The 22,828-nt window shown below is 57.5% G+C and overlaps 5 protein-coding genes across 5 annotated transcripts; 4 read left to right on the top strand and 1 right to left on the bottom strand.

The window, feature by feature from the left end:
* Positions 1–2,167: 2,167 nt before the first annotated feature.
* Positions 2,168–3,863, top strand: D7B24_000149 (uncharacterized protein; the record flags this gene model as incomplete). The annotated part of the gene is made up of 4 exons (XM_028634411.1): positions 2,168–2,243; positions 2,298–2,539; positions 2,613–3,383; positions 3,441–3,863. The coding sequence occupies 4 exons, from the start codon at positions 2,168–2,170 to the stop codon at positions 3,861–3,863; spliced, it is 1,512 nt and encodes a 503-aa protein (XP_028499451.1).
* A 1,824-nt stretch (positions 3,864–5,687) lies between these two features.
* D7B24_000148 (uncharacterized protein) lies at positions 5,688–6,944 on the top strand (the record flags this gene model as incomplete). Its single annotated transcript, XM_028634410.1, has 1 exon — positions 5,688–6,944. One exon carries the CDS (start codon positions 5,688–5,690, stop codon positions 6,942–6,944), a length of 1,257 nt encoding a protein of 418 aa, XP_028499450.1.
* Positions 6,945–7,522: 578 nt separating this feature from the next.
* D7B24_000147 (uncharacterized protein) lies at positions 7,523–10,186 on the top strand (the record flags this gene model as incomplete). The annotated part of the gene is made up of 4 exons (XM_028634409.1): positions 7,523–7,588; positions 7,650–7,874; positions 7,947–8,677; positions 8,743–10,186. The coding sequence occupies 4 exons, from the start codon at positions 7,523–7,525 to the stop codon at positions 10,184–10,186; spliced, it is 2,466 nt and encodes an 821-aa protein (XP_028499449.1).
* A 5,698-nt stretch (positions 10,187–15,884) lies between these two features.
* Positions 15,885–17,489, top strand: D7B24_000146 (uncharacterized protein; the record flags this gene model as incomplete). The annotated part of the gene is made up of 2 exons (XM_028634408.1): positions 15,885–15,954; positions 16,015–17,489. 2 exons carry the CDS (start codon positions 15,885–15,887, stop codon positions 17,487–17,489), a joined length of 1,545 nt encoding a protein of 514 aa, XP_028499448.1.
* A 3,086-nt stretch (positions 17,490–20,575) lies between these two features.
* On the bottom strand, positions 20,576–22,813 carry D7B24_000145 (uncharacterized protein; the record flags this gene model as incomplete). Its single annotated transcript, XM_028634407.1, has 7 exons — positions 20,576–21,142; positions 21,197–21,313; positions 21,363–21,457; positions 21,507–21,652; positions 21,703–21,758; positions 21,817–21,884; positions 21,946–22,813. 7 exons carry the CDS (start codon positions 22,811–22,813, stop codon positions 20,576–20,578), a joined length of 1,917 nt encoding a protein of 638 aa, XP_028499447.1.
* Positions 22,814–22,828: the final 15 nt, after the last annotated feature.

The raw sequence follows: 22,828 nt of genomic DNA, 5'->3' as shown, positions 1-22,828 counted from the left end.
GTCGGTTGTGGTGCGTAGGCAGGACCGGCACCTCAGATTGGCAGAAAGCATCGACTGCGTGTGCTTGCCGCCAGATCTTGATTATGACGCCTCTTGTGAGGGTCCCGCTCCTGTTCGGTGCGCGACAGGACGACAGGACTGTCGCGTCTTGGCTGTCAATCAGGCTCCTCTCTTGTGTCGACAGTGGACACCCAAGGATCAATCTGATCATCAAGGATGGACAGGGCACACTCACTGCCAAGAAGCTTGCGATACTGACAACAGGCCCCTTGTACGTCCTACGATTCGCCACTTTTACAGGCGACGGGGACTGACGACGGCTGTCCGACGCCCTGGCGGGGCAGCGGGCTAGCGGGCAGTCACGACCGGCCCTATTCTGGACTCGTACTCGCTGGTCACCTCGAGCCCCTCAGCCAGTGTCATCAGGGCAAGACGCGACTGCAGCGCTGACTGGCGGCACAGCAGGCGACGAAGTCATCCCCAGTATGACGACCTCCCGCAATGAGCGTTCCAGCTCTTTCTGACGACTCTCCAGCCGATTGAGTGTCCTTGGGGGGGGGGGACCATCTCGGGGCGGGAGCTAAAGTCTGGTAATACTTAGGTGCTTATGTACCAAGGTAGGAACGAGATTAGAACAAGAGATTCAATCTCCAGCAACATCCTCCTGCTAGCGGGTAGGTACTTGTGCGTTCAAGTGGCAGGTCCCGCCAGTCCGTCGGGGGACTCCTGCCCATACCTACGCCATAGGCAAGTGTGGTTGGTACCTGCGAAGTCCGCACCGCAGCGCGGCCGCGTCGTGATTGGGGTGGTGGAGTGGAGGGCTGAGAAGGGTGGCTCCTGTAGTGTGATCTTCACACACCCCCTTCCCCTTGTCGCCAAGTCAGGGATCAGGGGGGTAAGAGGGGCAACCACCCAGCTTCACATCCTCGCATGGCATCAATCGATGCCCCCTGCAGCCCCAAGCATCGTCGTCCCTCGCTCGCTTGCCGCATTGCTGCGGCCAGACCTGCTGCCCCCCCGCCAACTTCCAATCGTCTTTGCAGGACCTCCTCTGGTGCCCTCATGCGCTTCGAAGGGGGGGCGAAATCTCTCGCAGCGCCATGGATTTCTTCCGCCTCGGCGCCCAGATACCAGAGAGGGTCGCCCGTCAGCTCGTCAGGTCCAGGGGTGTCCCCTCCCCCCATGGACTTCCCTCGGAAGACCACGATCCAGCAAAAAAGGCCACCGCAAGAACTTCGTAGGTACCATGACGGGTTTCCATGGCCCTTGAACCCCAGACCAGACCAAACCAGGAAACCTTCATTATTGGCGGCGTTGTCTCGACCCCCCTTTCCCCTTGTCCCCCCCGGTCCGACCAGTCCCAACACTCGATGCTAGCGCATGGAGAGCTCCATCACGAGAGAAATACCCGTCCCGAGTCTTCGTTGATGTGTGGTTGGGTGCGCGGACGTGCTACCCCAGTCCCAGACTTCGACCCTCTTGTCCATCCCCCGTACCTGTTAGGCAGCGGGATCCGTAGCAAAGAACAAGAAGGTACACAAGCAGACCCCGGCACCCGCCATCGCGGCCCGCTGCCTATACATATCTTCCTCCCCTCCCCTTTCTCTTCATAGACCAAGGGAAAGGGATCTCTGGTTTTACGTCCGTCCACGCCATCCATGAACATCCGAGACCTTACGCCTTGTATCAAACGAACCACCCCGCCGGCTCTCACGTCTGATAGCTATACACGTTATGCGGTACCGACTTTGACTTCAACCTACGCATTGACTGACGAGATCGAGCGAACGCCACGGTCACATAATTATTTTACCCACTAGAGCGTGGTCCAGCCAGACGACTTATATCGGCTCGTCCCAAGCACGGCCACCGTGATCCAGTCCCTCATCAGTGCGAATGAGAAACTGTCCTTGATGGAGGATTTCTGACACTGTTCACCGTTTCCAATCCGCGGCTCTCCACCATTCCCACACGCGCAGCGTTGCGCCTTGGCACGTCACGTACCTTTACTTTCACAGCAGTACACCCGCTACAACCAGTCTCGGCCTCGTACACAACTGCACCGGCGCCGCCTGATACTCTTGAATACGGCATCAATCGTCCAAGGACCGCCTTATTCTTTGCTTCGGAGTAAACATTATACCTATTTTCACCATCATCCACAACAATGTCCAACAGCCTCCTGGGGTCTGGCTGCCCCAAGCCGTTCATCTCCGCAGCTGGATTCCCCCCCGACAAAGGGCGTAAGTGATGCCATGATGCAGTTCTAGCGCGGCCAACTGATACCGTTCCTTTAGATATCGATGGCCGGCTTTGCCAGAACATCACCGAGACTCTGACGTGCTGTCTGCCATGCCCCATGACAGAATGGGTATATCCTGACTATTTTGAGACCTTGACAGCAGTTGCGAACTGGATATGTGTCGCCAGCGTCCTGTGTTGCCTCTTCCTACTCTTGTCGTGGGCGTTTCTGCCCGTCGACAAGACGAGCCGGCATTATCTGAGCATTAGTCTCGTCTGTGCCGTCATGCTCATGAACGTGAGTCTTCCTCTCTTCTTTTTTCCCCTTTAACAATGCCAGGCCACAAGATGTTAACTCGAAACCGTTCCAGATGGGCTTTGTCATTCCTCTGGCGGCCCAGCCACAAGAATGTATCAACGATATCACGCCCCACAACATGCACACCAGCGGCGTCTGTGGCGCTTCCGGATCTTTCCTCCTGCTGGGCGGATTCGCCGGCGTCATGTGGGTTTTCTTGCGAGCCGTGTCTCTCCACCTACAGATCTGCTGGCAGGCCGTCGTCGGCCGGAACTTCATGCTCATCTCTCAGGCCACCGGCTGGGGCTTCCCCGCCATTGCGCTTCTCGTTGCCCTCCTCTTCAGCGGAGTTTCTTTCCGATTCGGTGCGACTTGCCACATCAACCACGAGAATAGTCTGGCCACATTTTGGATTCCTCTGTTGGTCTTTGCCGGCCTGACGGTCATCATACAATTCGCCACGTTTGGCTACTGTATCAAAGTCTACCTAGCTTCTTTGGCCGACAACAGCGCTTCCACCGAAGGATCAAGCCTGCCGCAGTATGCCCCTAGTGCGCGCACCATGACCCCGCGCCAAGCATACCGACGTGTGCGCCGCGTCATTGCACTACAGTGGAGAGGCATCACGATTGTGCTCATCATTATCTGCGATGTCATCTTCTTCTCCGTCATCTTTGTTTTCCAGGACGTCACGGTGCAAGCTGTACGTGAGGACAAGACCATTGCGGAACCTTGGATCCTCTGCCTCTTCGGTTCCAGCGGCGATAAAAACAAGTGTCTGGATTTGGCAAAACCTCTCGTCGTAAATGAAGCTACCATCACGGCAGTGCTGATCCTTCTCGCGGTAAGAGCCCACTTGCAATGGCGAACCAGTACGAACGCCACTAACATTTCTGTGCAGATCAACGGAATTTGGTTGCTCATCCTCCTCGGACGATGGTCCATGGTCACCGGCTGGGTTGACCTCTTCAGGTCGTTCCGCGGTGACAGCAAGAAGGAATTCGTTTCCGTGGACGCCCGGCAGGATGCCAAGAAAGATACTCGTGCGTACGAGATGCTCTCTGTTGATTCGAGCGCTGCGGTAACACCGATTGACCCAGTCAAAACACCTGCCAGCCCACCGAGCGGCCGCAGAACGCCCGATTACTTCGGACAGACTGCACGATACCACGCACCTGAACGGTCGTTCTCGAGCCCACGGCCACCACGAAGCCCGCCTGCCAATGACGGCTGGGAGATGAGGCCAACGCATGTGCGTCCTGAAAGGCGGCACAGCCCCGAGGGATTCGAGGACATGAACCCGCTGGGGATGAACAGAATCTGAATCTCAACGAATCAGTACGATTGAAAGAAAAAAAGAAAGAAAACGAAAATACACGAATGAAAAGCCTCAGGCGCCTCGGACTCAACACAAGGGGTAGAAGGAGTATTATATTTACGAGCCACGATCGCTCAGTGCACACACGTGCCCTTCCATTATATATTGGCTTACAAGTACCATCATTTACACCATAGGCGGACACACGCCATGTTCATATCGACTTGGGGCGGGCAGGCAGAGGGGGGAGCCAAGGGGCAGAATGGCCATGATTCGAGCCAATCATATACGGTGACGAATGCGATGTAGGATCAGCGCCGGCGTCTCGGGGGTTTTTTTTTTCATTCATCACTTGTTGGGAATTTGTCGAGGAGGAACACACAAGGCTACGTCCTCGAGATACCACTACTGTATAGTTCGGTGAAAGGAGCGGATGGGCAAGCTTGCGAAGCCCTAATGTCGTCACTAAGGTGTTGCTCTCGACAGCAGGTGGGGACGGCCAGTGAATAAGAAGAGTGTCAACGATTTCAATTGGGACCACTGATATAGCAATGCTGTGCAGCAATGTTGATGTTGAACGCTCCAAAAAGAGGTCGTCGGTGGCTCCCTCACATTAAGCTTTCGACGTCGCGGGAGAGCGGGTCTGGGTGGGCGGATGTCGTCGGGCGAGGGGTCTCGCACTTGACAGGACAGCAGCAGAGCGCCCCCGGAAGGGGCGGATGTTGAAGAGCAAGGCGGCTCGCCCGCATCACCACGATTAGGCTCGGCACGCTCGGAGGACGACATAGTTGCGGGCTGCATTGTCTGACAGCGCGCCGCCCCCCCCCCCCCCCCCCACGGAAAGCTGGCTCGGTGCGTGGGATCAGCGTCCGGTATTTGATTTAAAGAAGGAAACACGCGACTCAGATGGGTGCATTCGCTGCGAGTTGATCTTCTCCTTCATTTCTTCTTTTCATGTCGGGCCCCCGGCCGTGCCTACCATGTACTACCTACGCATCTAGTCTGAAGGAGGGTACCGAGGAAACATAAGTCTAGTTCTGCTGAGGCGACGCACTCGAGACAGACAAAACACGCGCTGCTTTGTCGATCTTTTGACGGTCCTGGCGCCTGCATCTCCTTACTCGGTGTCTTGAGTGAAGGTCTTGAGACGCTGCAGAGGCCCATCTCCCCTCCGCCCTCGCTTCCTTCCGTCTCTCTCTCTCTCCCTCTCTATTTTCTCTCTCGAGGAAACGTCGACCCTGCTACGGAGCAGGTTGCAGGCACGACCGAAGTGCCGCTTCCCGGCTGTGACGCCGGCCCCTGATTCCTGCCCTGGCTGCTGCCCTGGCTGGCCTGAATCGTGCGTGACAGGAACAATTTGGCACCACGTGCTCTGGATATTCCCTTGCCACAGCACAGACGGCTGTGGGCGGGGGGACCTCAGTGTGACCAGGAACCATGTCACCCGCTGTGGGCGGCAGCTGCAGCCCCGACCAGGCCACTACTAGGGTCAGAGCGTGGAGTTGGACCCGGGCTCTTCGAGCCAAGAGAAGCTTTGGGAACACCAGACTCGGGACCCGGCTTGACGACGTTGAACAACCGTCGACGAGGTGCTCTGCCTTTGACCGCGATAACGACGACAACGACGACGACTTTGCATTCATCCCTTCAGAAACGCCAACGGAGTATGGCACACACGGTCTGGGCCCAATTCACCTACACCTACCAACGCCCTCCTCTGCTCGACATCCTTCCACGACACTGCGATATCACGTATCACCACTTGCTCGTCGATTGGCACGCAACACAGCCTGCGTCGTAGGGCAAATTGCGAGGTTTCTCCGACGCAATATGTTTCTCGTGATCTCCCTCCTGCTGATCGGATCTTACATCCACTATCTCTGGCGCGCAGAAACCACCATCAATGTTCCTTGGGTCCCCGACCCAGCATCCCGCCTCTTCGCCGAGGTCCCGCTGACACCGCTCCCCGCCAAAGACGACATCACTACGTACCAGCTTCCCCTGGCCACGAGGGGCCGCAGCATTGTCGACGCCCAGGGCCGCCGCTTCAAGCTCCTCTCGGTCAACTGGTACGGCGCCTCCGACGAGCTCTTCGTGCCCGGCGGCCTCGACATCCGCCACCGCCGCGACATTGCCGCCACCATCCGCGCCCTCGGCTTCAACAGCGTGAGGCTCCCCTACGCCGACGAAATCGTGACGGCCAACCCCGTCGTCGACGCGCGCGTCGTGGCCGCGAACCCGGACCTCGCGGGCAAGCGCGCCCTCGACATCTTCGAGGCCGTGACGACGGCCCTCACGGACGCGGGGCTCGCCGTCGTGGTCAACAACCACATCACGCACGCAACGTGGTGCTGCGGCGCCGATCCTTGCGATGCCGGGTGGGCGAACGATCACTTGGGGCCGCTGTGCCGCGTGCGCCAGACGGAGGAGGGCTGGATCCGGAATTGGGAGACCGTCATGGTGCGGTTCGTGGACAACCCGCTCGTCATCGGCGCCGACCTGCGGAACGAGGTGCGCGGCGTCTGGGGCACCATGCCATGGAGCAAGTGGACCGCCGCCGCCGAGAGGGCTGGCAACAGGCTGCTCAAGATGAACTCCGACTGGCTCATCGTCGTTGGCGGGACCGAGTCGGGCAACGACCTCCGCGGCGTGGCTGAGCGGCCCGTGAGGCTCGACGTGCCGGGTAGGGTCGTGTACTCGGCGCACGTGTATGCTTGGTCCGGCTGGGGCAGTCTCGAGGGGCGGTTCGCCAAGAGGGGGTACGCCTCGTTCGTCCACGCCATGCGGGAGAACTGGGGCTATCTCGTCGAGGGCGACAAGGCGCCCGTCTGGGTCGGGGAGTTCGGGGCGCCGAGGGACCCGAGCATGGGCGACGCCAACTACTGGCAGAACCTCGTGCGCTATCTCAAGGTCGTCGACGCCGACTTTGGCTACTGGGCCATCAACCCGAGGAAGCCAAAGGCGAACACGACGGAAACGTATGCGCTGGTCGGGGATGATTGGAGGACTCCAGTGCTCGACTACCGCATGAAAGACATGGCGGAAATGATGAAGCAAGGCACTTCTGAGGGACACAATGAATTATGAGGGGGTATGGTAATGACGATCAGGTTTACGAATCGCAGGCACCCTGGATATGGCGTTCTGGACAGCTTGGACATGAGGATTGGACAGCTAGTTAGTGAGGTTTATTTTGTCTTGCTACCTATGAAAAGCGATAGGATGCTGGCTTCATTTTGAATCCCTTCGCCTGCCGTGATCTTTCTACACCACTATTCTCGTGCCACGAAATCCATTGTGTTGCATCACGGAAATAGTGCTGAGCACCCTGACGCTACGGAACGTCATGCCGCGGCGAGGCTTATCGATACAGCAGAGGAGTGGGGCTGACCCCTCGAGCATCAGCGGCGCCCGCGCGGCTGTTCTTCGATTCATCCACTCGTGGGAAACATCCCATGATGACCGACTAGGTCGTTGACCTCTGTTTGCAACTCGACAGGACGCCGGCGCACCGACCCATGCAAACCCCGTTCTTGCTGCTCTCGCTTCTTCCAGGCCCCTCTTCGCAATTCTGTGCGGCAACAGCGCTCTCAAGCACACAAACACCCGGCAACAGCATCTATGTCCGACGAGGCCGACTGCGCCTTTGGTTCTCGTAGGAGACGATGGCCTACCGTCCGTTCCGCGAAGTAACCGTGGGCAAATGCCAGGTGCAGACGGCGACAGCACGCGTGAGCATTCTGCAGGTCCTCTGTGCGAAATGCCATACTGACACCTTCCCGATGTACACAGTTTGGTCCAGATGTGATCGACGTCGTACGAGAACGAGACAGTGACTTCCACCAGTCTTCGAACGGCACCGTCCAGCACGACCTCACGAACGGCGTACCGACAGGCCAGTTCTACACGGGCGGTCCGCCTGCCAGCGTCAATGGCGAACCTGTCGCTCCTGAGAGGAGAGTGCCGCGGATGCCCTACTACCGCAACAACCTAACAGCCTTGTCGCAAAAATACAACGTAGGGACCCCGCCACTACCCTGCTCTGCGCTGCGCACTACGTTCGACCCCGACTAACATGCTTCTCCTCAGCTCTACTTTGTCGCCTACGAGAACCGCCTCTTCGTCTACCGCCCTCGTGATGTGCCACGGCAGACGATCCCCGAAGATGCCGACCTCATCCTCGCGACGGGTCCCGACCGAATGTCCGAGTACGTGGGCGGCACCATGGACCGCCGCTTCTCTCACCAGGCCAACGCCATTACAACGGGATTCCTCGGTCACCAGGAGATTGTCCTCCTCGTGTTTGACGACGGGTCGGTTATCGCATATTATACCAAACACATTGCCGAATACGTCCTTCATGTTCGACCACCCGGCGCCGCTGCCAGCGCGGCCAAGGCGGCCCCGATCCCGTTGCCGTTCTTTCGCGAAAACGTCGGCTCCTCGGCCTGGGGCGTCGCTGTTCACCAGGAATCTCGGCTCATAGCCGTCAGCTCCAACCGACGCGAGGTGACCGTGTTCGCCTTTGGTCTTTCAAAGCAGCCGGGGGGAGCCAAGAAGGGACACAAGCACGACTTTCCCGTCGCGCTGGTGGCGGGCCGCAAGCGCAACTGGCGCATCGTCCTGCTTCTGGGGGAGGAGGGACACAACATCCCCAACGTTTCTTTCTGGGATGACAAGAACGGGCTCGCCGAGAAGGTGTGCGCGGTAGACATCTACGGCAACACCTGGATTCTCGACATCTGGAAGCCCTGCACTGCTCCGTATCGGATCGCACATAGCGACCAGGGCAGTGCGAACATGATCAGAGTGCCACAGGGGTAAGCAAGGCATTCGTGCATCTCAAGTCAGCGTGTATTCTTTGGTACTGACGCACTCGTCGTAGCGGCTGGGGTGTCATGGTCGTACCTCTCACAGGTGCAATGCGCGCGACGACGTCGAGTGATGCGTTCGGCACCAAAAAGCCTACGACTGTCGAATACGAGATTCGGACAGCACCGGGCTTTGCGCATACGAGCGTGATAGACATATCAGAGAGCCTCAATCATGTCCGCGATAGCCCGATTCATGGGCTGCAGCTTCCTGCTACGCTTCTGAACATGAACCCTCCCAACCAGTTGATAGCGGCCATCTTTGGTCAGGGAGTCGGCCTTGGTCTGGATGACAGTACATCTGAGCACGAAGACGACGATGACGGTGACGAAGACGATGACGAGGAAGAAGAAGAAGATGACGACGACGACGACGACGAAGGCAGCGAGGCTGGCCTGGTTGGAGACCCGATTGGAATGAACTTGTACAGCGAACACGATGTGGACGGTGGTGCACCGCTTGAGCCTCCCGACACGCCCCTCTCTTTGGCGAGTGACGGGAGCGAAGAATACGACGATATGGAGGACGCCCTTGACTCCAACGGCAGCGGGCTCGTCTGGCCCTGGGAACTCTCAGGGAGCAGCACGATAGATCTAGCCGAATTCGCGCCACAAATCAGCCCTCCACTGACAGGCGCCGTACCTCTTCATCCGCAGATGCTGGAAAGTGTCGCAGCTCAGCCCAAGATCCTATTCCAAGGCACCATTAACGGTCGTCGCCTGCCGTCGCAGAAGCTGCACACCGTCCAGAACTTCTGGCTTGACATGCTTTACCTGCCACATACAGGCAAAGTCTATGCCTTTCAGTCCTCTTTCCACCACAAGGCCACATTTCTCCGGCGCAGCCTTGAGGTCAACCGCAACACGACGCCCCAGGACCCCGCCACTCTGAGGGATATCACGAGCCGTGCGTGCCTACTACGCACTTACACGACCGACATTGAGATGCGTCGCCTGTCCACCCCGCACCGCGCCGTCATCTGCCGCGCTGTCACGAGCGCTCAACCACACCACCCCGTATTCCGCCACATGGCACGTCTGAACATGCTGCTACGCGTTCCAGAGCTGTCACTCGTCATCGTGGGATCGGCAGTCGGGCAGGTCGTCCTACTGACGCCCACGACGGGCGACCGCGGCGTCAACTTTGCCGACGAGCGCAAGGGCCACGCACCCCAGGGAACGGATTGGTCCACTCGCCACGGATTCCGCGTCGACTGGGTCCTGCCGACGCAGACGGACGAGGACGCCGGACGCAGGCCCGCGAGGCCGCTTTACGGCATCGCCGTCGGGCCTGTGCAGGAGGGTGGCGCGGAGGGTATGCTGTTGGCGCGACCAGAGGGCAAGACCACAGCCGGGCCGGGGTCGAGACGATATAGACTCATGCTGCACTACAGAGACCACACCATTCTATCGTATGAGCTCAGCCGGAACGACGATTATAGGCTCGAGATCGTTTGAGCGCCCTGGTCTCGGAGGACGGGTTCGTTCGGGGCCACTCTCGACCCCGTGGTTCGGCGTTCGTGGTCTCAACGTGGGTGGATTCGACAATCAACTCGCCCCCTATTGATGCATTGGCGTCGCATGAGATTTTGGGTTGTGTTTTGGTTTCAGCATTGTGCTATGGGCGGGGCTGGAAAACAGCGCTCTTAGGTTCAGTACGTCCACGCCGTCGCTTGACGACGCAACGAGGTTATGACGAGAAGATACCCAGATTAATGAATTTCTTCGATCCTTTGTGGATGACTGTGGACCTCTATGCCTTGCATGTGAATATTGCGCTGGTGGCACGTACTAGAACTTTGTCTTCACGTCCTGCGGGCTTGCGGTGTTTGACGTTTCGAACTCACGACTCTCTTTCGTTGACGAGCCGATGTCCCCTCCCCAAGCTCGTCTAGGGCTGTTGCGCAAAGTAAGGAAATGATTCCTGGGGCGGTGTGCACCCCGTGGTCACTGGCCTGCGCTCCTCTGTGCCCTGGTGGTGCTCTGGGGCTTGGTGTCGATGGGTCAATATATTCATTGGAGTTCAACATGACCTCGTCCTGTATCACACGGGCCATGTTCTGCTCACAACAATCAAGGAAATACCGAGTCCTCTCCACCAGAACTGAATACAGAGAGGTGCGTACAAGGATTCGAGCGCGTTCCCCGCCCCTCGACTGGTCGTTGATGCAAAAAACTGCCTGACATGCCCCCTGGTACCGTGTCTCAGGATACTTTCTCCCCATGACAGCTGTAGGAAAATGTGACCGGGTTCGAAGCCTCTCAGGATCCAGTATGAGCACTGAGTCATCGTGTTTCGAAGGAATATCCATTTTGATGCCAGATTCGAGCAATTGGTCAACCACGTTCTTGAGCGTCGCCGACGTCAGTGGCCGTGAGCTATGTAGTGCTGCGCACCACACCACCACCACGAAGCCGCAGCAAGCGATACGTGCTGCCCGCGGCACGAGCCCCAAAGCCGTTTTGACGGAAAACAGGACAGTGTCGGCATACTGGGTCAGCCCGTAGTCGATGACCAGGACTAGACGTGCTGGTTCTTGTCTCTTATTCAACCATTCGTTTTTCAAACAGACGAAAGCAGACGTGTCTGTTACGTGCGGCAAGGATATAAATGGACTATCATTCCTTATTCACGTAAGGTTCCATTAAATACAGTTGATGCTATCCAGCCGATGCAGAGATGAGAGTTCAGGCGCACAGCTCGGGCACATTGGCCGTACGCTCGGCATTCCAAGGCGTCGGAAAGCTCCGATGTATTCGGTTGAGCACCAGCGGTGAAGAGCTGGCAAAAGAGCTTTATCACCGAGACAGTCGCTGGTACTCGTAAAAGGGAGAAGGCTGTTCCGCCTAAGAGGAGTGGTGATGCCAGTCTTTTCTCAGAGGTGGTGGATGTGTGGGCTTCAAGGCTCTTCGTCCGCAGACCTGTTACATTGCCAAGATCCACGATACGACATTCGCCTTGGAACAAGCAACCTTAGCGGTCGGAAAAAAGGGCAGTAAGGGATATTGAACTTAATTCCTGGAAGCTCGGTCTAAGCCTCTATTTATTGCGGCCTAACTAGGATGACGCATTCGCAGGACGAGTAGATGAAGGGCGAGAACATGACAAGGAATCAGGGTCACAGAATTGCTAGTCAAGAAGCCTTTTCTTGCGACAGGACGGCGGATCTGCGCATCGTTTGAACAACTTCCGCCGATTTCCAGGAGGCTGATTGATGCAATTCAGCTCCATAATGCACATCAATGGGCTCATCTCTTCGTGCATGTCACCTGACCACCAGAAACATTAGAAGAGTGGCAGACCTCGCATGGCGCAGTGCCTGCAGCTTCATCACATGTAAACAGATAACCTGCCCATGTCTCGTTCACTAGGCTCTACAATTTATGCTGTCGAGTAGCCACGATGACCAACGTCCGTGTCGTCCGCCACGTATACGATCCAAGCTTTGAGTTCTTCTACGCGAACTTAATCAGGGAGGGCACTTAGCAACACACGTTGTATCACACTTATTCAGAGGTGGAAGGGCGCGGATCGAACCGATTTGACAGTCGCGTACGTTGATGCACACGGCCGTCGCACACAGAACCGCGTCGACTGCATCCGAGATGAATCGTTGCTCAGAGTACTCAAAAGCATGGGTCGCGCGATGCAGCTTATGTAGAAGTATCTGGCATGTTTCCAAGCCACCTTCAAGAGCAACGGCAATGGGCAGGAAGGAAGGAGGATTGTGCGGTCACCGTGTTCGGGAAAATGACGCGCGATCACATGCTGCCCTTTTTCGCTCATCGGTCCATCTCCCCCCAAAACACCTATCATTCGACCGATTCAGAAGCGTGTCCATTTGGTGACGCGCAAAATCGAAACCTTCCAGAAGGGGAAAGCCTCGACCTCGGAGAGAGTCGGAAGCATCCAAGCAGCTGGGCAGCAAGAGGTGACAAGCACATTTGACAAACCTGCCTAGAACAGCTCGAAGGGAGTGGGTGTGGCGGGACCGCTGGCTCGGGCGTGAGATAAGGCTAACGCTGTCGACGGGACCGCCGGTTTGGGAACCGGGGGCAGTTGGGGCGAACGGGACACATGGGGCGAGAAGGGCGCGGCGCACGATGACAAGGTGGAAAATTTGAGGGGCTCTGCGATGCAAGGCGGGAGGCGCGTTTTCCATGTCAAACGCAGGACGATACAGAGGCGGCTCCAAGAAGCCGGGGTGCAGGTATTTGAGGTCGTTCGATCTTGGAGTTGGGATGTTCAGGGTGTCGATAGGGCGAAAACACTACGAAGTCTAGACGGGATTGCAATTCGCCATTCAACGCTCAGTCATCCGTGGCCGAAGGCGAGGGTTTTCGCAGCGGTCAGACGCCCTCTTATGACGGACACTGCGTCAATCGCCAAGTCGATCAGCAAGCTGCTCAGACCGAGATGGCAGGTTCTTCGGAACAACCAGCACGAGCCTACAAGACACTATCAAGGGAATCGAATCTTGAATAACGTCAGTCTTCAAATCGGAGGGCTCCATTGGGCATCGGCAGCCCACTGCACAGCCGAAGACACATGCCCCCCCTGTACTGAGCGATCGACCCGTGTCTCCCTCCTTGAGGGCTAAGCTTTCCTGGAGTGGATGGAGCCAAGAAGGGAGGCACCGCATTGGCTGGCAGCTCGGCCGAAGATTGCCCTTTTGTCAGGACAATAACAAACTGTTGCGTAACAGAATGAGATGGGCGCCTCCCAAACGCGTGGGTGAGCGACAGCGGAGGGCCCAACATAATAAGTTGGCAGATCGCGAGTGGTGTGTTCACTGTCCGATGAGACGAAGTAGACTTCTTCAGATGACGGAGATCCGATGTCGCTGCTATTCGCCTGTCTGCCGCCGCTACAGAGTTCGCTACAGTATAGTTGATGAGTCGTGGCGATTTGTTGATGAGATGTAAAAAGGTCCTGTCAGGAACGGTAGATCAGCACCAAGACTGCGACCATTGGTCGAAGCTGAATGCTGGGCAGGCTGGGCATTGCGAAGAAGCATTGTCGAGTGGGTGGTTCAACTCTTGTCGTCCAGTCGAAGGCTCTCGCGACAGAGGAAATCCCACAGGAACCCCCCTTCCAAGCGTAATTCGCGTTATCGCCAGATTCGATTCGAAGCGTGACGAGGCGAGAATGTCATGACAGCTGGACAATGGGGGAATTTGAGGTGCTTGAAGGAGCATGGCCATCCCTGGGAAGACTGAAATGGGGACGAGCGTGAGCCCTGTACTGGTGAAAGCGGACCAGGGGGGTAGTTCGCATGCTGTGATAGCATTACGTCCAGATTCTGGACTCCGGTCAAGCGCGACCAGTGAGACGTGGTGGATTTTGGTGAGTCAGCTGAATGGCTGGCCAACGGGGGGGTTCGATTGATACTCGATTGACGTGTATGGTGGTGTCTGTGATTGACTGGATGATTTCTCTTATCTTCACACTGCCTCATTAAATGTCAAGCATGGCGCCCGGGCGTGGTTCGATCAGGCTTTGCTGGCCAATTCCTTGAGGTAGTTGATCTCGAGACGTCTTGGCGACAGCAATTAACGACCAGCGCAGGTGCCGTCTTTTTCCTAGCGATGTATATGTATAGGAGGAATAGGGCACCGATAACCTGAGCTGCTGATGCCGATGGTGAATGGGCTGGCTGGTTTCACATGGCTGCGTGCGTGGGCGCACAACATGGCCATGATGCTGCCTTCCATTCCAGGCTGGTGTTCAGGATGGATAGCGGTAGTACCTGGGTTGCTTCTTTTAGGTGCTGGATGAGGTGAGGCTGGAATTCCGCTGGCGCTGACCGTTTGCAACCCATGGCATTGGGCTCCGGGGAACAAGTCCCACCCCACCTTGACTATCCCACGATACCATGGATTGCCGTCAGCCCGACCTGTCCTTCTCTAACCCCGGAATAATTCGACAAGAAGGGGTGGAGGCAGTCTGTTGCATCACGAAGCGGCATTCGCCCGGGTGCTTGGTTAAGGTAGGCGAGTCGATGTACCGGCGCATCAGACTGGAGGGATGACATCCACTTGGGAGTTGGGGGTCCTGGTTGGTGGACCACTATCATGAGAATGAGCATCATGACAACGGGTGATTTGGTGAGATGCAGCATCGAAGCGGGAGCAGGAAGCGGGAGCAGTAAGTAAAGCAGGCAGGACCCCTGCCGAGTCCCGCACACAGGAAAGTGCGTGGGAGGCGTGCCTGCTTGCTGGGACCGTGCTTCTTTGCTGTACTTGGTACCTACGTACCGATACCCAAGTGGGGCAGACCCCTGCTGAAGCGAGCCTGCCCAGCCGGCACGAGTCGAGGGCGCCTGCTTCTCTTTGTACAGTACGCTCCTTCCTAGCCTTGTCCCTATGCTTCAGTGTCGCTGCCATTCTTTTTTCTCCCATCTCCTCCTAACGCACCCGGTCCCAGCTTCCAGGCTCCCGAGCGGCACCCCCCCTTGGCAGGATCAAGGCCACACCCCCCTTCCCTCTCCACCACTCACATGCCTTCCAGCTGCTATCTATCATTTCTGGTCGGTCAACTCTATTATACACCTGCGAGCAAAATCCGCGACCCTTCTGGCGCGCCCCTTGCCCTTCTCGTCTGCAAGACCCTCCCACACGCATGCACTTCCGGATCTCTCGTTTCTCACACCCTGGCCCCTACACACGCATCCACCTCCGTGTGCCCCCGTACAATGTACCACCCCCCCCATCATGGCTGTTCTTATCAGCCAGGGATCAACGCCAGCACCGGCGCCGGCGTCATGAATGGGATGGGTCGACGGGATGGGATGCTCGACTGAGAGATACGACGCTCCGTCGCAGGCAAGGTCCGTTTGGGGTCTTACTATCTCTGGGTCTTCTCTATCTTTTCCCCAGACCCGCGCTGCTAATGGGCCCCTCCCCTACCACCGCATCTGGTTCATATATATCTCTTGCGTCCATCCCTCCTCGCTGTCCCGTCTCGAAAGGTTTCTCGCTCTCCAGTCTCGACTCCATCCGTCTCTGGTGATACCCACTTCCACCCATAGAAGTCTCTTGTCTCTGCACCCGACAAAGACTCACACACCCTTCCGACAGTCGAACCCTCGACCACCTTTTCCCTTCATCGACACACCTTGTCCTTTGACATCTCTCACACACGACACAGCCCATCATGTCGTACAGTTGGGTGGGAGCTCCCACGGAGTTCAATGGCACCAATCCCGACACTGGCGGTGATTCCGGTACGCTGAGGCCCCAACTGTGATCTACTCACGACACCACTAACCAAGTTCGCCCAACAGTCACCGAGAACCTTAACCAGTGGTATCAGAGCGGCGACCAGGCCTATATTCTCGTCTCCGCTTGCATGGTCCTCATGATGATTCCCGGTATCGCTTTCCTCTACTCGGGTCTCGCCCGTCGCAAGTCGGCTCTCTCGCAGCTCTGGGTCGCCATGATGACCTTCTCCGTTTGTGTTTTCCAATGGTACTTCTGGGGTTACACCCTCGCCTTCAGCGAGACCGCCACCAACGGTTTCATCGGTAACATGCGCCACTTTGGACTCAAGAACACCCTCGGACAGCCCTCGCCCGGCTCGCCTCTGGTCCCCGCGCTTCTCTACTCTTTCTACCAAATGATGTTCCTCGCCGTCACCGCCGCCCTGACCGCCGGTGCCACTGCCGAGCGCGGTCGCGTCATTCCCTGCATGGTCTTCATCTTCTTCTGGGCCACCCTCGTCTACTGCCCCCTAGCCTGCTGGGTCTGGAACGTCAACGGCTGGGCTTTCAACTACGGCGTTCTCGACTACGCCGGTGGTGGCCCCGTCGAGATTGGCTCCGGCATGTCCGCTCTCGCTTACTCCTGGGTCCTCGGCCGCCGCAACGAGAAGATGATGCTGAACTTCCGCCCTCACAACATCTCGCTCATCACCCTCGGCACCGTCTTCCTATGGTTCGGCTGGCTCGGCTTCAACGGTGGTTCTGCCTTTGGCGCCAACCTCCGTGCCGTCATGGCTTCGTGGAACTCGTGCCTGACTGCCATGTTCGCCGCCATGGCTTGGTGCCTGCTTGATTACCGCCTTGCCAAGAAGTGGTCCCTCGTCGGCTGGTGCTCAGGCACCATCTCCGGTCTTGTTGCCGCCACTCCCTGCTCCGGCTTTATCCCTCCCTGGGCTTCCATCATCCTCGGTGTCGTTGCCGGTGTCGCATGCAACTTCGGCACCAAGGTCAAGTTCATCCTCAAGATTGACGACTCGCTCGATGTCTTCGCTGAGCACGGCATCGGTGGCATTGTCGGCCTCATCTTCAACGCCTTCTTCGCTACCGAGTACATCATCGGCCTCGACGGTGTCAACAACGGCATCCAGGGTGGCTGGATTGACGGCAACTGGAAGCAGATGTACATCCAGATTGCTTTCATCGTCGCCGCCTCTGCCTACTCGTTCGTCGTCTCGGCCCTCATCGCCAAGGCCATTGACATGGTCCCTGGTCTCAAGCTCCGCGCCTCTGAGGAGGCCGAGCTCCTCGGCATGGATGACGACCAGCATGGCGAGTTCTCGTACGACTACGTCGAGGTCCGCCGTGACTTCCTTGCCTGGACCCCCCACCAGACCGAGCCCGCAGGCGAGGGTGTTCGCTTCGTGCCCCAGCACGGCATCGAGGAGCACCAGGTCATGGCCGACCGCAACTCGAACCCCAGCTCACCAGAACCCGAGGTCAAGGCTGCGCCTGCTGACTCGGAGGCTGAGACAAAGAGCGAGAAGACGGCTGCCGTCTAAGCTGGCCACAACCAGCGACGGGACGGTTGGAGCAGGGGCAGCAAAGGGGTTGAGGCGTTTTTCTTTTTTCTCTCTTTCCTCGTATGGAAATTTCGGGATAACACCAGATACACTGGTACACTTTTTATTTGCATTTCCGGTCATTTGAACGGGCAGGCGGGGGGGTTTTCCCATCGAGCCGAACCCACAAGATAGAATATTCCTTTGAGAGCGCGCGATGTATCAATACCCACGACTTTACAAGTCGAATACTGAACATTCATCATCACACTTGGCGGATTCGTTCATTGCTTGATTGACTGAGTGACATGGAACTGAGTGCCGTCGCCCTCCCCCTTGCGAGTGAGCACGCAGTGATACGCAGCCGAGATTTGCCATCAAACTTTGGTGGCAGGCTACAAACAGCCACACCAATCGGGCGACGCAGGACGCGAGCTGAACATGGGCTGGGATTTGTGGGAATGACGCAGTTGGTTTAGGCTGTGTGTGTGTGATGGGACAGCGCCACGCGACTCGCACCGGGCCCCCCGCGCGCGCGAGATAACGACGTGCGCGATGAGTGGCTCGTTTCGCCGCGAGTAGGGGAGTAGGGGAGTAGGGGGGGGCCAGAGAGTTTCGGGCTGAGGTCGTGTCGACAGATGGGCAAGGGGGCATGTTCCCCGATCGAAGGGAAAGCTGAGGAATCGAGAAAGGGGTGGCGTCGCGCCGTGGGCTCATGAACAGCAGCTGGTGGGCAAATTGAGCAGCAAGCTGGCAGACGGAGAAGATAAGGCAGACAGAAAGGAAAAAGTGCGCCCACCAGTAGAGGAGTGAGATAGAGAGAGGGAGAGGGAGAGAGAGAAAGGGTTGTGAGGCTACAAAGGCCCAGGTCACTTCGCGCCCCAGCCGGTGAATGGGGTCTGGCTTGACATGTGTCCCGCCCGTGCTATATTGGTTTCCGACAGGAGACAGACGGAGACGAAGAGATGCGTGTGATCGAACAGCCTCGCGGGTGCTGGGATGATAAGTCGGACGTCTGAATAGACATTGTGTCGCCCCCCCGCAAAGAGGAGCGCAGCGGCTCGCCTCGCACCCCAAGAGATCGATGGTGTGGTTCGAGCCCCAGATCTTGGCTTCCATCGTGCAGCGGCGCATCTCGCAGTTTGCATGGCGTGCAGTTCTTCTTCTTTATTTTTGTTCCTAGGGAACGTGCCGACGTGCGGGCGCAACGAGTGATGATGCCCTGTGGTGCTGGGATTTCGTGGGGGGGGGGGGGGGCTGTAGTGTTTGGTGCTTTGATGGCGATCGTGCGGGCGCAGAGGGGGCCACTTGGCGTGGGTTTCTGCGGGCGTCAGCGAGTCTTTCGGGTCACACGGCGGGGGATGGGGTTTTCTTATTTCAACTGCTGTTGCGTGAAGAATTCCGCGAATGCAGGGTCAAGAACAAGATGTCAATCAAGACGTCGATGGATGGACGAGGTTGAAAGAAGGTGTTGAGCCGCATCAGGGACCGGTCGGGGGTCTCGTGAGGTCGGGGGGGTTTTCATCGCGTAAACGTCTCGTAACGCCGTGGGTGGTGAGTGGTGGACTGGGACGGGGGGCGCCTGGCACGAGATCTGGGGTGCTGGGGCCCCGCCTAGACCCTGAAATTGTTTCTGCGTCTCCTTTTTGATGGATGACTCCGTCTCCGTGGTGAAATGAGGTCATGAAGCCGACGTTGCGGCCGGGTTATGGTGTTGAGTCTGATGCATCGTGAGGTTGTCCCCCGGTTGGACGGCCACCATGCGCCTAGATATGACACGATGTACTACGACCCACAACGTGCGCAGCCGTTGCATCTCCAGGGCATCTTCCATGGAGGCTTGCCATGCAGGCATGACGGCCATTCTAAGCATTGCTTACTTGCAGTTGAGCGTCTATGACAACGGCTCGATCATCTTCGCTGCCATCTCCCATAGGAGCCGCCTCGTGCCTTCGAACCGTTCCGACCATGGCAGAGATTGGTAGACACAAACAGCTCCTGATTTACCACCGCCGCTAGAATGCCTAGCTAGGACACATTGGCGCTTCGTCCTCGGCTTCGTGAAGCATTGCCCTTGGAGCATACATCAGCCATGCTCAATCTCTACGTTTACGCCAGCAGGTCCACGCAACCACCTCTTCACGACGTCGTCGGACTCAAGTTCGTCGACAGCCTCTGATGGTCTCGGTGAGTGTTCGCACACGACTATCCTCGAGCTGTTGATCGAACATGGAAGATGTCGCTAGACCACCCGCGCATGATGAGGCTGTCACCCAGTTCGCACAAACGTCCCATCCGCCACGCCATCGGCAAGGCAGCCACAGACAAGGCGTTCTCGAGAAACGCTCTATGGCACGTCCTTGCCAACGGAGCTCCAGAGGCGCGTTACAACAGGGCAGGGCGTGTCCCAGAAGGGAGCATCCAGGTAATCGTTGCCAAACACTGTATGGCCTCGTCCGCCGCAGCGAGAACGAGACACCCTACTCGGAGAACCACAGCCTCCACGCACGGAATCTTCTCAATATGTAAACCAACAAACATCTCGGGAGTCCGTGTCATTCTCCCAGCGGCCACTGCATGGTGGAGAACTCCGCGTTCCCAACGGGCGGCTCCTCCAGGGACTATACAGCCAGAAGCGTCGAGTTGGCCTTGATGGCATCCCCGACAGCGTCATTCAGAGACGCATTCTGACAGAACCCGGCCAGAAGAGATGCGGTTGAACATTTCACCTACGTTGCATGACTCCAGCGCCTCAGGGCTGGAAACGCTTCATGCATGAAGCCACGCCCTGGGATATGCGTATCAATACCTCAAGGTCTGCAGAAGTTGGAACACAACCGTTCACAGGCCCCTCAGCTTCATGCTCGAGCCCGAATCAGTTGTCCCTGTGGCGTAATTATTAAAAGATAAAAATGCACGGCGTCGATGGTATGTTAACTCAGCAGAAGAAAACGGCTCGATACAAGGGAATAGATAGGTAGGCCACGTCCAAGCAACCTCGTATATACAAACACGTATCATAGCATACAGGGTCTATTCCTCCTTATACACATCTCGATTTAGGCCACTCTCTTGCGGTCCTTCATTCATACAGGCCTCCCATCATTCACCTCGCCAAACGGCCGTTGCGGCACCTCTCCAAAGCAGGCCCGATCAAAGTCTGCCAACTTCTCCATCTTGTCTTGTACTTCCAAAAACGTCTCGAACTCACACCATCCGTCCACACGCCCCACGTCGCAGTCCTCGAAGCTCACACCCAGCGGTACCGTCCGCTGGTTCAGCACGAAGTGCACGTACTTTGTCTCCCCACCCTTATCAGCGTATCCTGAGCGGTCAGCCTTGACGGGCTTAGGCGCACGGATGATCTCAATATCGAGCCTCGCAGCAAAGGGCGTCAGGTGAGAGACTGTGAGATTGTGCGTCTCAGGCAGCTTATCGCGCGGAAGGGGGCCGGCGAATTGCGTAAGTCCGAAGGCCGTGAGAATCGAGGCGATGTTCGTGTCGTGCGAGAAGTCAAGGTAAAGGCTCTGATTCAAGGGAAAGGTCTCTTCCGAGGAATCGAGGGTCGTGTTGATCTGGGACCCGGAATAGCCAAGGGTATGGTTCTTGAGGCGGGCGATAACTTCTTGCTGGTAGCCGAGACCGACGGCACGCTGAAATTCCAGTCAGCAGGGGCAGAGTGCGGTGTAAAATGTTTAGGCACTTACACCGGTGGGGTTGTGGAACATATTGTTGCCTGAAAAGGCGAGGTCCACGGCGTAGGAGAAGCCGAGCCATTCTTCGTAGGTGAAGAGCTCGCACCAGCGGCTATAACCGTAGGCAACCTAGATAGATCAGCGTCCGCGCGTGCCGGTGTTTACATGCTGAACTTACCGTCTCGTATGGGCACATTGTCTGCGCAGCGTACGTATCCTCAATGGTCCAATCGTATCCCTCGATAAGCCCTTGAAGGCGAGTGGTGGCTGATTCTTGTCAGCAACAGTATCGATTAAGCTCTGGAGCAAAGTGTCAACTGACCGTTCGCTAGGTAGCGCGACTGCCAGTCCAGCGAAGCCTCGGTCCCAACTTGATGCTTCCAGGCGTTGGGACAATTGAGATAGCCAGCCAGTGAGTTATTGAAGCCACTCTGTTCGATGATTACCTCGATCGTTGCGTTGTTGGTCCTTTTCGCGTGAGCGGAGGCTTCAAGTCGGACTACCACCCGGCAACTTACCACTCGAGCCCGAAGAACCCCGCAAGAAAGTACTCAGCAGACTTGAGCATACGGTCCTGGGTCTTGGGCCGTCAGCCATGACGACAGGCGAAACACCACCGATGTGTGACTTACCGTGGTGCGAACAATGATCTTGCTGTTCGTGTTGTACAGCTGTGAATACATGTACGAATGCAACACACCTGCCGCTATCAGCTCGACGGCTAACGCCTGGGGGTGCGAGGCAAGCAGAAGGGCACTCACCAGACTCGAATAACTCTGATCGTCCCTTTGGTACCAATATCTCATGACCAAGCTCGTAGGTCCAGCGGTTGAGGAACTCAAGTGCCCCTTTTGCTTTGACCTTGCCCGCAGCGGCCTTGAGCCGGTCACCGAGGCCGGTGACGCTCGAGTTCAGCGTCGGATACCGCGAACCATGCCTCGACAGCATTTGCAGCTGCACAATCTCGGCACCCTCCGGTAGGCCATACTCGTCGACGCCGAATCCGGGCGAGGGCTCATAGGGCGCAAGGTAGCCCATCAACCTGAACAAGCCCTCATCCTGCGTCGCCATGCCCTCGATCGGCATGGCTGTCTGGAGCGGGCTGTTGGGAACGAAGCTTCCAGTGGGCACAACACGGGTTTGCGCCAGGAAGGGGGCTCGCCCCGTTGCAGTCGGGCCGGCCCACAGCTGCGGCGATGTCTGGAAGTACTGCGGTACATCAGCCGATGTCTTGTTGACGCCACCGCCACCACCGTTGAGGCACTCGGCAAACCGGCCAAGCGGTGGTGCCCTTGTGCCGTGCCAGGCGAGCTCGAGCACGAGGCCGGCGAGGAGGCATCCAGCGAGGGCACACCAGAAGATCATGGCGGGGCGCCGGCGACCGGCGAGGCCGACAGTTGTCCCGGGGCCGGGGCTCATGAGCATGGGTGCAGACGGCGGTGGTAGGGCGGGCAGGGGCTTCTCTGGAAGCTGACGGCCGGTATACTGGTCGCTCGGACCGGCGGGCGTGTCCTGATACCGCTGCTGGCGTGGATTCTGGCTCTGGCCTTGACGTTGTCCCAACTCCCATTCAGGTACACGCTGGTATCCGCCAGGGCGGAGTCGACTGGACCGTGCCGCAGCCGTCATGTTTGTCCTCGATGC

The sequence above is a fragment of the Verticillium nonalfalfae genome (genome assembly GCF_003724135.2).
Source record: "Verticillium nonalfalfae strain VnAa140/NRRL 66861 chromosome Unknown scaffold_1, whole genome shotgun sequence".
In the NCBI taxonomy this organism is placed as follows: domain Eukaryota; kingdom Fungi; phylum Ascomycota; class Sordariomycetes; order Glomerellales; family Plectosphaerellaceae; genus Verticillium; species Verticillium nonalfalfae.
Note: the sequence above shows the minus strand (reverse complement) of the source record. Positions and strands in the feature narration are given on the sequence as shown.